The following is a 13,200-nucleotide window of genomic DNA, read 5'->3' on the forward strand; positions in this document are numbered from 1 at the left end:
TGGTACAATCGCAGCATAGGAGAGCTATGGGAGTGCTGAAGGCGGCCAAGCTGATGAGCCGGGGGTAAGATGGGGGGGGTCAATCAGTCTGTTGGCCTGCCGGTGGGTGCTGTGAGGCTGGCGGACGTTGGGCTGATGGCCGGCCGGTGTTGCAGTGAGCGGGTGGACGGGCGGAGCCAGCGCAATGCGGGTGCTGAAGGCGGCCAGGGCAGCGTGCAGGACAGTGCTGCTCTCCACCATGTTGACATTCAGTGTAATCGTGGCATTGGGTAGGCTGCTGCTGATGGTTCTGAAGGGCATGCTGGACGAGGTGGACACGCTGAGCGGCCACACATAAGGAGCCCACAGCCGACCCCAAAGCGGCTCCAGTTCCAGCCGTGGGCAGTTCTGGAAGGGGAGCAAGTTAGGGTTGGGCATTTTCCTCTCAGTGGAAGATGCCTAAGCCTTCCCCCAGCCTGGCACTGCCCCAGTCCCACTATGGTCGTGACCCCCACTCTGCACACTGGTAGTCAGTGGGGTTCAGTAAACTGGGGAACACACAGGATCTGCCCTCAAACATTAATTACGCGAGTTCAGGAGCCAGTGAAACCCGTATTCAATGTTCCCATATACAGCTAAACATTATTGAGGAGAAGAGTGAGTGCACTGTTACTCTTTCTAATTAGCTTAATTAATTAATCAATCAACTATTTGCACTGACGAATTATGAATTCTTTATTGATGATGTTTTATCCAAATCTGTGCCAAATTTCAAGTAGATACCAGACAGGGTCACGAAAGTTGAACTAAAGCCCTTTTGACACCTTGGCCCACGGCCTATTGTCACATATCCAAGATATGTGTCGTAATATATCAGCAGTAACCATAGAGTCCAACACCAACAGTCACTTGTGGACGCAACAGGATTTAACAACTGAGGCAAATTCCTTGCATGTACACATACTTGGCTAAATAAATGTATTCAATTCAATTCAATTAATGACAGTGGCGCAGCAGTAGAATTGCTGCCTTACAGCGAATGCAGCGCTGGTGACCCAAGTTTGATCCTGACTACAGATGATCTATGTACGGAGTTTGTACGTTCTCCCCATGATCTGCTTTGGTTTTCTCCGAGATCTTCGATTTCTTCGCACACTCTAAAGACGTACAAGTTTGTAGGTTAATTGGCTTGTGTAAAAATTGTCCCTTGTGGGTGCGGGATAATACGGTTCACATCTTAATAAACAGACAACTCACAAAAACGTTAGTTAGACCAACTCAAGCTTTACTGAACATCGACTGGGAAGTGATGGGGATACACCAGTCAAGTAAGCAACACAGACACTTGACTTCCTCCGTGCCACCACTTCAATGAACAAAGAGTTTCATGGTGTTTTATACTTTGTATGATTGTCACTTAGTTACATTCCAAAGGCATCGGTCATTGTCTCAGAATACATCACTGAGACAAGTATGGGCTTGTCTCTCTCATCAATTGGTAGACACATTTCCACAACACCGCTCATTGTCGCAATACACAGCAATCTGAGGCAAGCCCGGGCTTGTCTCTCTCTCTTATCAAGCCACCGGTGAAAGCCTGCTTGAGACGAAATATAAGCTACTACCTAGTCAAGTATTCCACTGTGTCTTTTATATATTTAAAAGCATTTAACCTTTTCATTGATAGTGTTAATATGCGGGAATTGCTGGTCGGTGTATCTCTAAACAAACCAGAAACTTAATTAAACTTTCTCCCCCAATGTGAACGAGCTGGTGTGTCAATTGTTCAGATATTCGAGTAAATCCCAGCCCACACACTCTTCCAGCATGAATTCTCTGGGAAGGTCACCCAGTTAGACTTACTGGCAAACCCCTACCCATAGTTGGGAGAGGCAAATGGTTTCTCCACAGCGTGAATTCGCTGGTGTGTCTTCAGGTTTGAAGATTGAGTGAATTTCTTCCCACACTCAGAGCAGGTGAACGGCCTCTCCCCTGAATGAATTCTCTGGTGTACCATTAACACAGATGACCGAGAGAATCCCTTCCCACACTCAGAGCAGGTGAACGGACGTTCTCCAGAGTGAATTCTCTGATGTTTCAGTAACACAGACGACTGAGTGAACCCCTTCCCACACTCAGAGCAGGTGAACGGCCGTTCTCCAGAGTGCATTCTCTGGTGTGTCAGGAACACAGACGCCTGAGTGAATCCCTTCCCACACTCAGAGCAGGTGAACGGTCTCTTCCCAGGGTGAAGGTTGAGATGTTTTCGTAAAGTCGATGAATGTGCGAATCCCTTCCCACAATCAGGACAGACAAATGGTTTCTCCCCAGTGTGAATTCGCTGGTGGGATACCAGGTTGCAAGATTGGTTGAATCCCATCCCGCACTCGGAGCAGGTGAACGGCCTCTCCCCCGTGTGAATTCTCTGATGAATCTTTAGGTTGTTTGCTACAGTGAATCGCTTCCCACAATCGGGACAGGCAAATGGTTTCTCCTCCGTGTGAACTCGCTGGTGGGATAGCAGTTGGGAAGATTGGCTGAATGCCTTCCTGCACTCAGAGCAGGTGAATGGCCTCTCCTCCGTGTGAATTCGCTGGTGTCTCAGTAACTGAGATGAACGAGTAAATCCCATCCCACATTCAGAGCAGGTGAACGGCCTCTCTCCAGTGTGAATTCGCTGGTGTGTCTTCAGGTTTGAAGATTGAGTGAATTTCTTCCCACACTCAGAGCAGGTGAACGGCCTCTCCCCTGAATGAATTCTCTGGTGTACCACTAACACAGATGACCGAGAGAATCCCTTCCCACACTCAGAGCAGGTGAACGGACGTTCTCCAGAGTGAATTCTCTGGTGTTTCAGTAACACAGACGACTGAGTGAATCCCTTCCCACACTCAGAGCAGGTGAACGGCCGTTCTCCAGAGTGCATTCTCTGGTGTGTCAGGAACACAGACGCCTGAGTGAATCCCTTCCCACACTCAGAGCAGGTGAACGGTCTCTTCCCAGGGTGAAGGTTGAGATGTTTTCGTAAAGTCGATGAATGTGCGAATCCCTTCCCACAATCAGGACAGACAAATGGTTTCTCCCCAGTGTGAATTCGCTGGTGGGATACCAGGTTGCAAGATTGGTTGAATCCCATCCCGCACTCGGAGCAGGTGAACGGCCTCTCCCCCGTGTGAATTCTCTGGTGAATCTTTAGGTTGTTTGCTACAGTGAATCGCTTCCCACAATCGGGACAGGCAAATGGTTTCTCCTCCGTGTGAACTCGCTGGTGGGATAGCAGCTGGGAAGATTGGCTGAATGCCTTCCCGCACTCAGAGCAGGTGAATGGCCTCTCCTCCGTGTGAATTCGCTGGTGTCTCAGTAACTGAGATGAACGAGTAAATCCCATCCCACATTCAGAGCAGGTGAATGGCCTCTCTCCAGTGTGAATTCGCTGGTGATTCTGTAACGCATATGATTCAATGAATCCCTTCCCACACTCAGAGCAGACAAACGGCTTCTCCCCTGTATGAATTCTCTGGTGCAGCAGCAACTTATATGATCCAATGAATCCCTTCCCACATTCAGAGCAGGTGAACGGCCTCTCTCCAGTGTGAATTCGCTGGTGATTCTGTAACGCATATGATTCAATGAATCCCTTCCCACACTCAGAGCAGGTGAACGGCCTCTCCCCTGTGTGAATACGCTGATGCCTCTTCAGTAGGTACGATTGAGTGAATCCCTTCCCACAATCGGGACAGGTAAACGGTTTCTCCACAGTGTGAACTTGCTGTCGGGTCAACAGGTGGGAAGATTGGTTTAATCCCTGCCCACACTCAGAGCTGGCCAGTAATTTCTCCATGCTGTGACCTGTCTGGCGTCCGGGCGGATCAGCTGACGCAGTGAATCCTCCCACACGTTCAGGCGCCGGTGAAATAAACGAGTTGGAGATTCCTGAACATCAATCCTCTGCTTCTTCTACCCTGTAAAAAGAGTTGACCATAAATTAACAGGTAAAGATCTGTCCGGGTCGGGACCCTTCCTCTCACCGGTCAATCCGTGCATTCGATGCGCTCACGCCGCCGGGGACCGCACCGATTCTCCCCGCAGCCGGGGGCCGCTCCTCAGGCCGGGCCTCGGTGCTGACTGATCCCGCGCCCGGATCCCCGCTCCTACCCGCCGCCGATCCTCCGGAGTCTTTTGTCCACGGACCGCATGCGCGCCTTGGCCGCACCACTTGCGGGGTTCTCCGCGCCTGCGCGCTTGGTATCGTCTGCAACATAGGGCGGGTTCTAGGGCGCGGGTGTTTCTGGGTGAAGACGGCGCCATGGACACGATCTGAAATCACCGGCTCAACGGTCCCCAATGAACAACAGCCACTTTGTTCTTGTATGTGGAGAGTCTGCAGTCAATGTAACACAGCGACCTCTCTCGTCGATGACTTGTAAAATCATTCCACTTACAAGTGCCGAATGTCGAAACTATCAGACTCACGAACCAATGAAGTTTGTGTTTGAATTAGTTTAGAAACATAGAAAATAGCTGCAAGGAGGAGGCCATTCGGCCCTTCGAGCCAGCACCGCCATTCATTGTGATAGAAACATAGAAACATAGAAATTAGGTGCAGGAGTAGGTCATTCGGCCCTTCGAGCCTGCACCGCCATTTAATATGATCATGGCTGATCATCCAACTCAGTATCCCGTATCTGCCTTCTCTCCATACCCTCTGATCCCCTTGGCCACAAGGGCCACATCTAACTCCCTCTTAAATATAGCCAATGAACTGGCCTCAACTACCCTCTGTGGCAGAGAGTTCCAGAGATTCACCACTCTCTGTGTGAAAAAAGTTCTCCTCATCTCGGTTTTAAAGGATTTCCCCCTTATCCTTAAGCTGTGACCCCTTGTCCTGGACTTCCCCAACATCGGGAACAATCTTCCTGCATCTAGCCTGTCCAACCCCTTAAGAATTTTGTAAGTTTCTATAAGATCCCCTCTCAATCTCCTAAATTCTAGAGAGTATAAACCAAGTCTATCCAGTCTTTCTTCATAAGACAGTCCTGACATCCCAGGAATCAGTCTGGTGAACCTTCTCTGCACTCCCTCTATGGCTATAATGTCCTTCCTCAGATTTGGAGACCAAAACTGCACGCAATACTCCAGGTATGGTCTCACCAAGACCCTATACAACTGCAGTAGAACCTCCCTGCTCCTATACTCAAATCCTCTTGCTATGAAAGCCAACATGCCATTCGCTTTCTTTACTGCCTGCTGCACCTGCATGCCTACCTTCAATGACTGGTGTACCATGACACCCAGGTCTCGCTGCATCTCCCCCTTTCCCAATCGGCCACCGTTTAGATAATAAATTTCTATGTTTCTATGTAATAATAAATGATCGTCCCCTATCAATAACCCGTGCCTGCCTTTCCTCATATCCCTTGACTCCACTAGCCCCTAGAGCTCTATCTAACTCTCTCTTAAATCCAGAACTTGAGAGATCGAGTGACAGAGAGAGAGGGAGCAAGATAGGGAAGGGGAGGGGTAGAGTAGTAGAGAGAGAGGAGGAGAGGGAGGAGGAGGGGGCGGGTGAGTGGTAGAGAGAGCTAATGCAAGTGAGAGCTAGTTAAAGCAAGTTGTTGAAAGTTTTGGGAGAGGAGGGAGGGATGGGGGAAAGCAAGTGGGGCAGAGAGAGGGAAATGGAGAGAGACGGGTTGGGTAAGTGTTGGCAAGTGTTGAGTAAGTTTTGGGTAAGTTTAGAGATTGAATTGGAATGCTTTGGAAAGGTTGTGGGAGGCAGAGAGTGAGGGAGAGAGAGAGAGGGAGCCGTGTCTATGTAAACGTCATTTGTAATCAACAAGTTGCCATAAGTTCGCCGACTTTGAATCTGTTAATAGGCCAACACAGTACTATTAGTACAAACGGGGAATTACAGACCAGTTAGCCTGACCTCAGTGGTGGGAAAGATGCTGGAGTCAATTATTAAACAGGTAATAATGGGGCATTTGGATAGCAGTAAAAGGATTCATCCAAGTCCATGGAATTCTCTGCCACAGAAGATAGTTGAGGCCAGTTCATTGGCTGTATTTAAGAGGGAGTTAGATGTGGCCCCATTGGCTAAAGGGATCAGGGGGTATGGAGAGAAGCAGTAACAGGATACTGAGATGGATGATCAGCCATGATCATATTGAATGGCGGTGCAGGCTCAAAGGGCCGAATGGCCTACTCCTGCACCTATTTTCTATGTTTCTAAGTCAAATGGATTTATGAAAGGGAAATCATGCTTGACTAATCTTCTGGAATTTTTTGAGGATGTGACAAGTAAAATGGATGAAGGGGTGCCAGTGGATGTAGTGTATCTAAACTTTCAGAAAGCCTTTGATAAGGTCCCGCACGGGAGACTGGTGACTAAAATTAGAGCACATGGTATTGGGGTTGACATGAATAGAAAATTGGTTGGCAGACCAGAAGCAAAGAGTAGGAGTGAACGGGTCCTTTTCAGAATGGCAGGCAGTGGCGCCTGGAATGCCGCAAGGCTCGGTGTTGGGCCCGCAACTGTTTACCATATATATTAATATTTGGAAGAGGGAATTAGGAGCAACACTAGCAAGTTTGCGAATGACACAAAGCTGGGTGGCAGTGTGAACTGTGAAGAGGATGTTAGGAGGTTGCAGGGTGACCTGGACAGATTGAGTGGGCAGATGCGTGGCAGATGCAGTATAGTATAGATAAATATGAGGTTATCCACTTTGGCGGCAAAAACAAGGGGGCAGATTATTATCTCCATGGGAGGTACACAAAAATGCTGGAGAAACTAAGCGGGTGCAGCAGCATCTATGGAGCAATGGGGATAGGCAAAGTTTCAGGCCGAAACCCTTCTTCAGACTGATAGGGGGTAGGGGGAAGCGGGGAGAAGAAAGGAAAAAGGAGGAGGAGGAGCTCGAGGGCTGAGGGAGAGGTGGGAAGGGGAGGATACAGCAAGGGTTAACTGAATTGTGAGAATTCAATGTTCATGCCACCAGGATGCAGACTACCCAAGAGGTATGAGGCGAGTATGAGCACCATATGAGGGGCTGTTCCTCCAAATTACGGTGTTGCACACTCTGGCCGTGGAGGAGGCCCAGAACAGAGAGGTCGGATATGGAATGGGAGGGGGAGTTGAAGTGCTGAGCCACCGGGAGGTCAGGATGGTTAGTGTGGACCGAGCGGAGGTGTTCGGCGAAACGATCACCAAGCCTGCGCTTGGTCTCACCGATATAGATCAGCTGACATCTAGAGCAGCGGATGCAATAGATGAGGTTGGAGGAGGTGCAGGTGAACCTCTGTCGCACCTGGAACGACAGCTTGGGGCCTTGAATGGAGTTGAGGGGGGAGGTAAAGCTACAAGTAAGGGAAAGTGCCCGGGGAAGGGGTGGAGCAGGAGGGAAGGGAAGAATTGACAAGGGAGTTACGGAGGGAGCGGTCTTTGTGGAAGGCAGACGGAGGGAAATGGGAAGATGTGGCGAGTGGTGGGGTCACGTTGGAGGTGGCAAAACTGACAGAGGACTATTTGTTGTATGTGCCGGCTAGTGGGGTGAAAGGTGAGGACCAGGGGGACTTGTTGCGAGTGGGGGGGATGGGGAGAGAGCGGTGTTGCAGGGTATGGAGGAGACCCTGGTGCGAGCCTCAACTATAGTGGGGGAGGGGAAACCCCGTTCCCTGAAGATTGAGGACATTTGCGATGCCTTGGTGTGGAACACCTCATCCTGGGAGCAGATGCGGCGTAGAGGGAGGAATTGGGAATAGCGGATGGAGTACTTACAGGAAGCAGGGTAGCAGGACGAATAGTCAAGATAGCCATGGGAGTCAGTGCGTTTGTAGTGGATGTCGGTCAGAAGTCTATCACCTGCGATGGAGATAGTGAGGTCAAGGAATGGTAGGGAAGTGTCGGTAATGGTCCAGGTATATTTGAGTGCCGGTTGGAAGTTGGTGGTGAAGCGGATGAAGTCAGTCAGTTATGTGTGGGTGCAGGAGATGGCACCAAAGCAGTCGTCGATGTAATGGAGGTAGAGGTTGGGGATGGGGCCATGGTACGCCTCGAACAAGGATTGTTCGACGTAACCGACAAAGAGGCAGGCGTAGCTGGGGCCCATGTGCGTGCCCATAGCTACGCCTTGTATTTGGAGGAAATGGGAGGAGTCAAACTAGAAGGGGTTAGGTTAGGTAAGGGGGAGGTGCTGCGAGACCTGGGCGTCCTTGTACACCGGTCACTGAAAGTTGGCTTACAGGTAAAACATAGAAAATAGGTGCAGGAGTAGGCCATTCGGCCCTTCGAGCCTGCACCGCCATTCAATATGATCATGGCTGATCATCCAACTCGGTATCCTATACCTGCCTTCTCTCCATACCCCCTGATCCCTTTAGCCACAAGGGCCACATCTAACTCCCTCTTAAATATAGCCAATGAACTGGCCTCAACTATCTTCTGTGGCAGAGAATTCCCGAGATTCACCACTCTCTGTGTGAAAAATGTTTTCCTCATCAGCAGGCAGTGAAGAAAGGTAATGGATTGTTGGCCTTCATAACAAGAGGACTTCAGTATAGGAGTAAAGAGGTTCTTCTGCAGTTGTATAGGGTTCTGGTGAGACCACATCTTGGAGTGTTGTGTACAGTTTTGGTATCCTAATTTGAGGAAGGACATCCTTATGAATGAGGCGGTGCAGCGTAGGTTCACGTGATTGATCCCTGGGATGGCGGGATTGTCATATGAGGAAAGATTGAAAAGACTAGGCTTGTATTCACTGGAGTTTAGAAGGATGAGGGGTAATCTTATAGAAACATATAAAATTATAAAAGGACTGGACAAGCTAGATGCAGGAAAAAAGTTCACAATGTTGGGCGAGTCCAGAACCAGGGGCCACACACAGTCTTAGAATAAAGGGGAGGTCATTTAAGACTGAGGTGAGAAAAAACATTTTCACCCAGAGAGTTGGTAATTAATGGAATTCCTTGGCACAGAGGGCAGTGGAGGCCAAGGCACTGGATGGATTTAAGAGGGAGTTAGATAGAGCTCTAGGGGCTAGTGTAGTCAAGGGATTATGGGGAGAAGGCAGGCACGGGTTATTGATAGGGGACGATCAGCCATGATCATATTTTCTATGTTTCAATTGATAGACACATTTCAACAGCACAGGTCATTGTCTCAATACACAACAATCTGAGACAATCCCGGGCTTGTCTCTTTCTCTTATTAATCCACCGGAGGAAGCCTGCTTGAGATGAAAATATAAGCTACAACCTAGTCAAGTATTCTACTATGTATCTTTTATATATTTAAAAGCATTTAATAATTTTCACTGATAGTGTTAATATGCGAGAATTGCTGGTCGGCGCAGACCCGGTTGTCCGAAGGGCCTGTTTCCGCACTGTACCTCTAAATGAACCAGAAACGTATTTAAATTTTCTCCCCCAGTGTGAACAAGCTGGTGTATCAATCGTTCAGATATTCGATTAAATCCCAGCCCACACACTAGACAGGTGAATGCTCTCTCCCCAGCATGAATTCTCTGGTGGGGGGTTACCCGGTTAGGCTTACTGGTGAAACCCTACCCATGGTTTGGAGAGGCAAATGGTTTCTCCACAGCGTGAAGTCGCTGGTGGGTCTTCAGGTTAGAAGATTGAGTGAATTTCTTCCCACACTCAGAGCAGGTGAACGGCCTCTCCCCTGAGTGAATTCTCTGGTGTCCCAGTAACGCAGATGACTGGGAGAATCCCTTCCCACACTCAGAGCAGGTGAACGGACGCTCTCCAGAGTGAATTCTCTGGTGTATCAGTAACACAGACGACTGAGTGAACCCCTTCCCACACTCGGAGCAGGTGAACGGCCGTTCTCCAGAGTGAATTCTCTGGTGTGTCAGGAACACAGATGCCTGAGTGAATCCCTTCCCACACTCAGAGCAGGTGAACGGTCTCTTCCCAGGGTGAACGTTGAGATGTTTTCGTAAAGTTGATGATTGAGCGAATTCCTTCCCACAATCGGGACAGACAAATGGTTTCTCCGCAGTGTGAACTCGCTGGTGGGATACCAGGTTGCAAGATTGGGTGAATCCCATCCCGCACTCGGAGCAGGTGAACGGCCTCTCCCCCGTGTGAATTCTCTCATGCACCACCAACGCAAAGGAGTGAGCAAATCCCTGCCCACACTCGGAGCAGGTGAACGGCCTCTCCCCGGTGTGAATTCGCTGGTGGGTCTTCAGGTTACTTGCTACAGTGAATCCCTTCCCACAATCGGGACAGGCAAATGGTTTCTCCGCAGTGTGAACTCGCTGGTGGGACACCAGTTTGGAAGATTGGCTGAATCCCTTCCCGCACTCGGAGCAGGTGAACGGCCTCTCCTCTATGTGAATTCTCTGGTGTCTCAGTAACTCAGATGAACGAGTAAATCCCTTCCCACAATCAGAGCAGGTGAACGGCCTCTCTCCAGTGTGAATGCGCTGGTGTATCTGTAACGCATACGAATCAATGAATCTCTTCCCACACTCAGAGCAGAAAAACGGCCTCTCCCCCGTGTGAATTCTCTGGTGTAGCAGCAACTGAGATGAACAAGTAAATCCCTTCCCACATTCAGAGCAGGTGAATGGCCTCTCTCCAGTGTGAATCCGCTGATGTATCTGTAACGCATATGATTCAATGAATCCCTTCCCACACTCAGAGCAAGTGAACGGCCTCTCTCCTGTGTGAATTTTCTGGTGTCTCTTCAGTAGGTACGATTGAGTGAACCCCTTCCCACAATCTGGACATGTAAGCGGCTTCTCTGCAGCGTGAACCTGCTCGTGATTCCTCAGGTTGCGAGAATGTGTGAATGCCTTCCCACACTCGGAGCAGTTAAATGGCCTCTCACCGGTTTGAACTCGCGGACGTGTTGGCAGCCTCTGCCCGGTGTGAATCTGCTGGTGCCACTTTAGCTCGCTAGCTTGAGAGAATCCCTTCCCACAATCGGGACAAGTAAACGGTTTCTCCACAGTGTGAACTTGCTGTCGGGTCAACAGGTGGGAAGATTGGTTTAATCCCTGCCCACACTCAGAGCTGGCCAGTAATTTCTCCATGCTGTGACCTGTCTGGCGTCCGGGCGGATCAGCTGACGCAGTGAATCCTCCCACACGTTCAGGCGCAGGTGAAATAAACTAGTTTGAGATTCCTGAACATCAATCCTCTACTTTTTCTATCCTGTAAAAAGAGTTGACCATAAAAACAGGTAAAGGTCTGTCCGGATCGGGACCCTTCCTCTCACCGGTCAATCCGTGCATTCGATGTGCTCACGCCGCCGGGGACCGCACCGATTCTCCCCGCAGCCGGGGGCCGCTCCTCAGGCCGGGCCTCGGTGCTGACTGATCCCGCGCCCGGATCCCCGCTCCTACCCGCCGCCGATTCTCCGGAGGTACACAAAAATGCAGGAGAAACTCAGCGGGTGCAGCAGCATCTATGGCGTGAAGGAAATAGGTGACGTTTCGGGCCGAAACCCTTCTTCAGGCCCTGTTTTCCAGCATCTGCAGTTCCTTCTTAAACGCCGATTCTCCGGAGTCTTTTGTCCACGGACCGCATGCGCACCTTGGCAGCACCACTTCCGGGGCTCTCCGCGCCCTGCAACATAGGGCGAGTTCTGGGGCGCGGAGGTTTCTGGGTAAACAGGGCGCCATGGACATGATCTGAAATCACCCGCTCAGCGTTCCCCAATGGACATCAGCAACTTTGTCCTTGTATGTGGAGAGTCTGCAATCAATGTAACACAGCGGAAATTCCAACTATGTTACGAATGAACCAATGGCAGTTTTCTCCCTCCCTCCCTCCCCAGAGTAAACAGAGGAGGAAGAAATACAAGAACATTCCAGAGAAGTCAACAGAAGAGAAAGACTGGCAGAGTGACCAGATGGGCCGAGTGGCCTACATTGCATGCGGAGACAAGGGGTTCTCAACAGAATTCATTTATTTGTAGACCATGGGCCGCGGTGCTTTTACATTTCATTTTGTGACCAAAATCATGTATCTACCTGTATTTATAACATATTGTGTAAAAATATTATAGAAATCATACCTGAAACTCGTCAGCGGACGGTGGAGGCTTTCAAGAGAGTTAGATAAAACTCTTAGGGATAGCGGATTTAAGGGCTATGGAGAAAAATAATTGTCCAACCAAAGCACATTTGACCAATCACGCGCTTTGTTTCATGCTAGCTAGGCAGCGAGCACACTGGGATCATATCTGCCTCCTAATAACATCACAACAATAGCAAGGTTTTGAAGGAAGAAAGGTAATGCTAACCTCTGGCAGATAATTTTGTTTTACAATTGATTGATCTTTGTAAAGTTATGATATTCTGAACTGTGAAATAAAAATGATCAATAAAAATGTCGAGCTTGGGTCAGAGTCAGGGTTAGTGTCAGAGTTAGGGTTAGACATTTTCCTCTCAGTGGAAGATGCCTTAGCAGGGCTCTCAGTTTACTTTTTTTCTCTATTGCTAGCTGGGCAACCTGAGCAGCTTTTTATGAATGAATGAACGAATGAATGAATACGTTTATTGTCATTGTACAATACTGTGCAACGAAATTCCATTGCATCTCCTCCGGTTAAAAAATACAAAACACGACAACCATTGACACATATGTACACTTATTAGTAAAAATAATAAATCAGTATTTAAAAATAATTTTAAAAGAATGTTGCAATTCTTGGAATTAGATTTTGCTTCCCCAGTGTTCTCTGTTGGAATTAAGTTATTTTATCGCACATGGGTAGAAACTATTTTTTAGTCTACCGGTGCGAGCCTTCAGAGACCTGAATCGCCTCCCAGAGGGTAGCAGAGTGAAAAGGTGGTTGGCAGGGTGGGATGTGTCCTGCTTGATGTTTGTGGCCCGGCGCAAGCATCGGGCCCTATATATATCATCCAAAGAGGGCAGTTGAGGGTTTGTAATGCTCTGTGCAGTTTTTATAACTCTCTGCAGCGCCCTCCTCTCAGCCACAGTGCAGCCAGCAAACCACACCAGGATGCCATAGGAGAGGATACTTTCCACGGCACATCGGTAGAAGGACAGCAGCAGCCAAATGACAGTTTAGGTGGTCATCTCAGATGGCTGCTCTGCATTGGTGAGACCAAGCGTAGGCTTGGCGATCGCTTCGGCCAACACCTCCGCTCGGTTCGCAATAACCAACCCGATCTCCCAGTGGCTCGGCATTTCCACTCCCCCTCCCATTCCCATGCGACCCTTATG

The 13,200-nt window shown here is 49.2% G+C and overlaps 2 protein-coding genes and 1 pseudogene across 2 annotated transcripts in view; all 3 read right to left on the reverse strand.

Annotated features, from left to right (window-relative positions):
* The window catches only part of LOC129703880 (uncharacterized), a 42,488-nt gene extending 37,659 nt beyond the window's left edge, over window positions 1-4,829 (reverse strand). Inside the window, 1 exon segment of the mRNA XM_055646554.1 lies at window positions 4,135-4,829. Within this exon segment, the coding sequence (XP_055502529.1) occupies window positions 4,135-4,287 (153 nt within the window). The 5' untranslated portion in view covers window positions 4,288-4,829.
* Window positions 1,244-4,136, reverse strand: LOC129704300 (gastrula zinc finger protein XlCGF26.1-like; annotated as a pseudogene).
* A 2,645-nt stretch (window positions 4,830-7,474) lies between the features above and the next one.
* On the reverse strand, window positions 7,475-11,499 carry LOC129704313 (zinc finger protein 420-like). The gene has a single exon (XM_055647367.1). The coding sequence runs from the start codon at window positions 11,037-11,039 to the stop codon at window positions 9,540-9,542; it is 1,500 nt and encodes a 499-aa protein (XP_055503342.1). The 5' UTR covers window positions 11,040-11,499; the 3' UTR covers window positions 7,475-9,539.
* Window positions 11,500-13,200: the final 1,701 nt, after the last annotated feature.

The sequence above is a fragment of the Leucoraja erinacea genome, chromosome 15, assembly GCF_028641065.1.
Source record: "Leucoraja erinacea ecotype New England chromosome 15, Leri_hhj_1, whole genome shotgun sequence".
NCBI lineage: Eukaryota > Metazoa > Chordata > Chondrichthyes > Rajiformes > Rajidae > Leucoraja > Leucoraja erinaceus.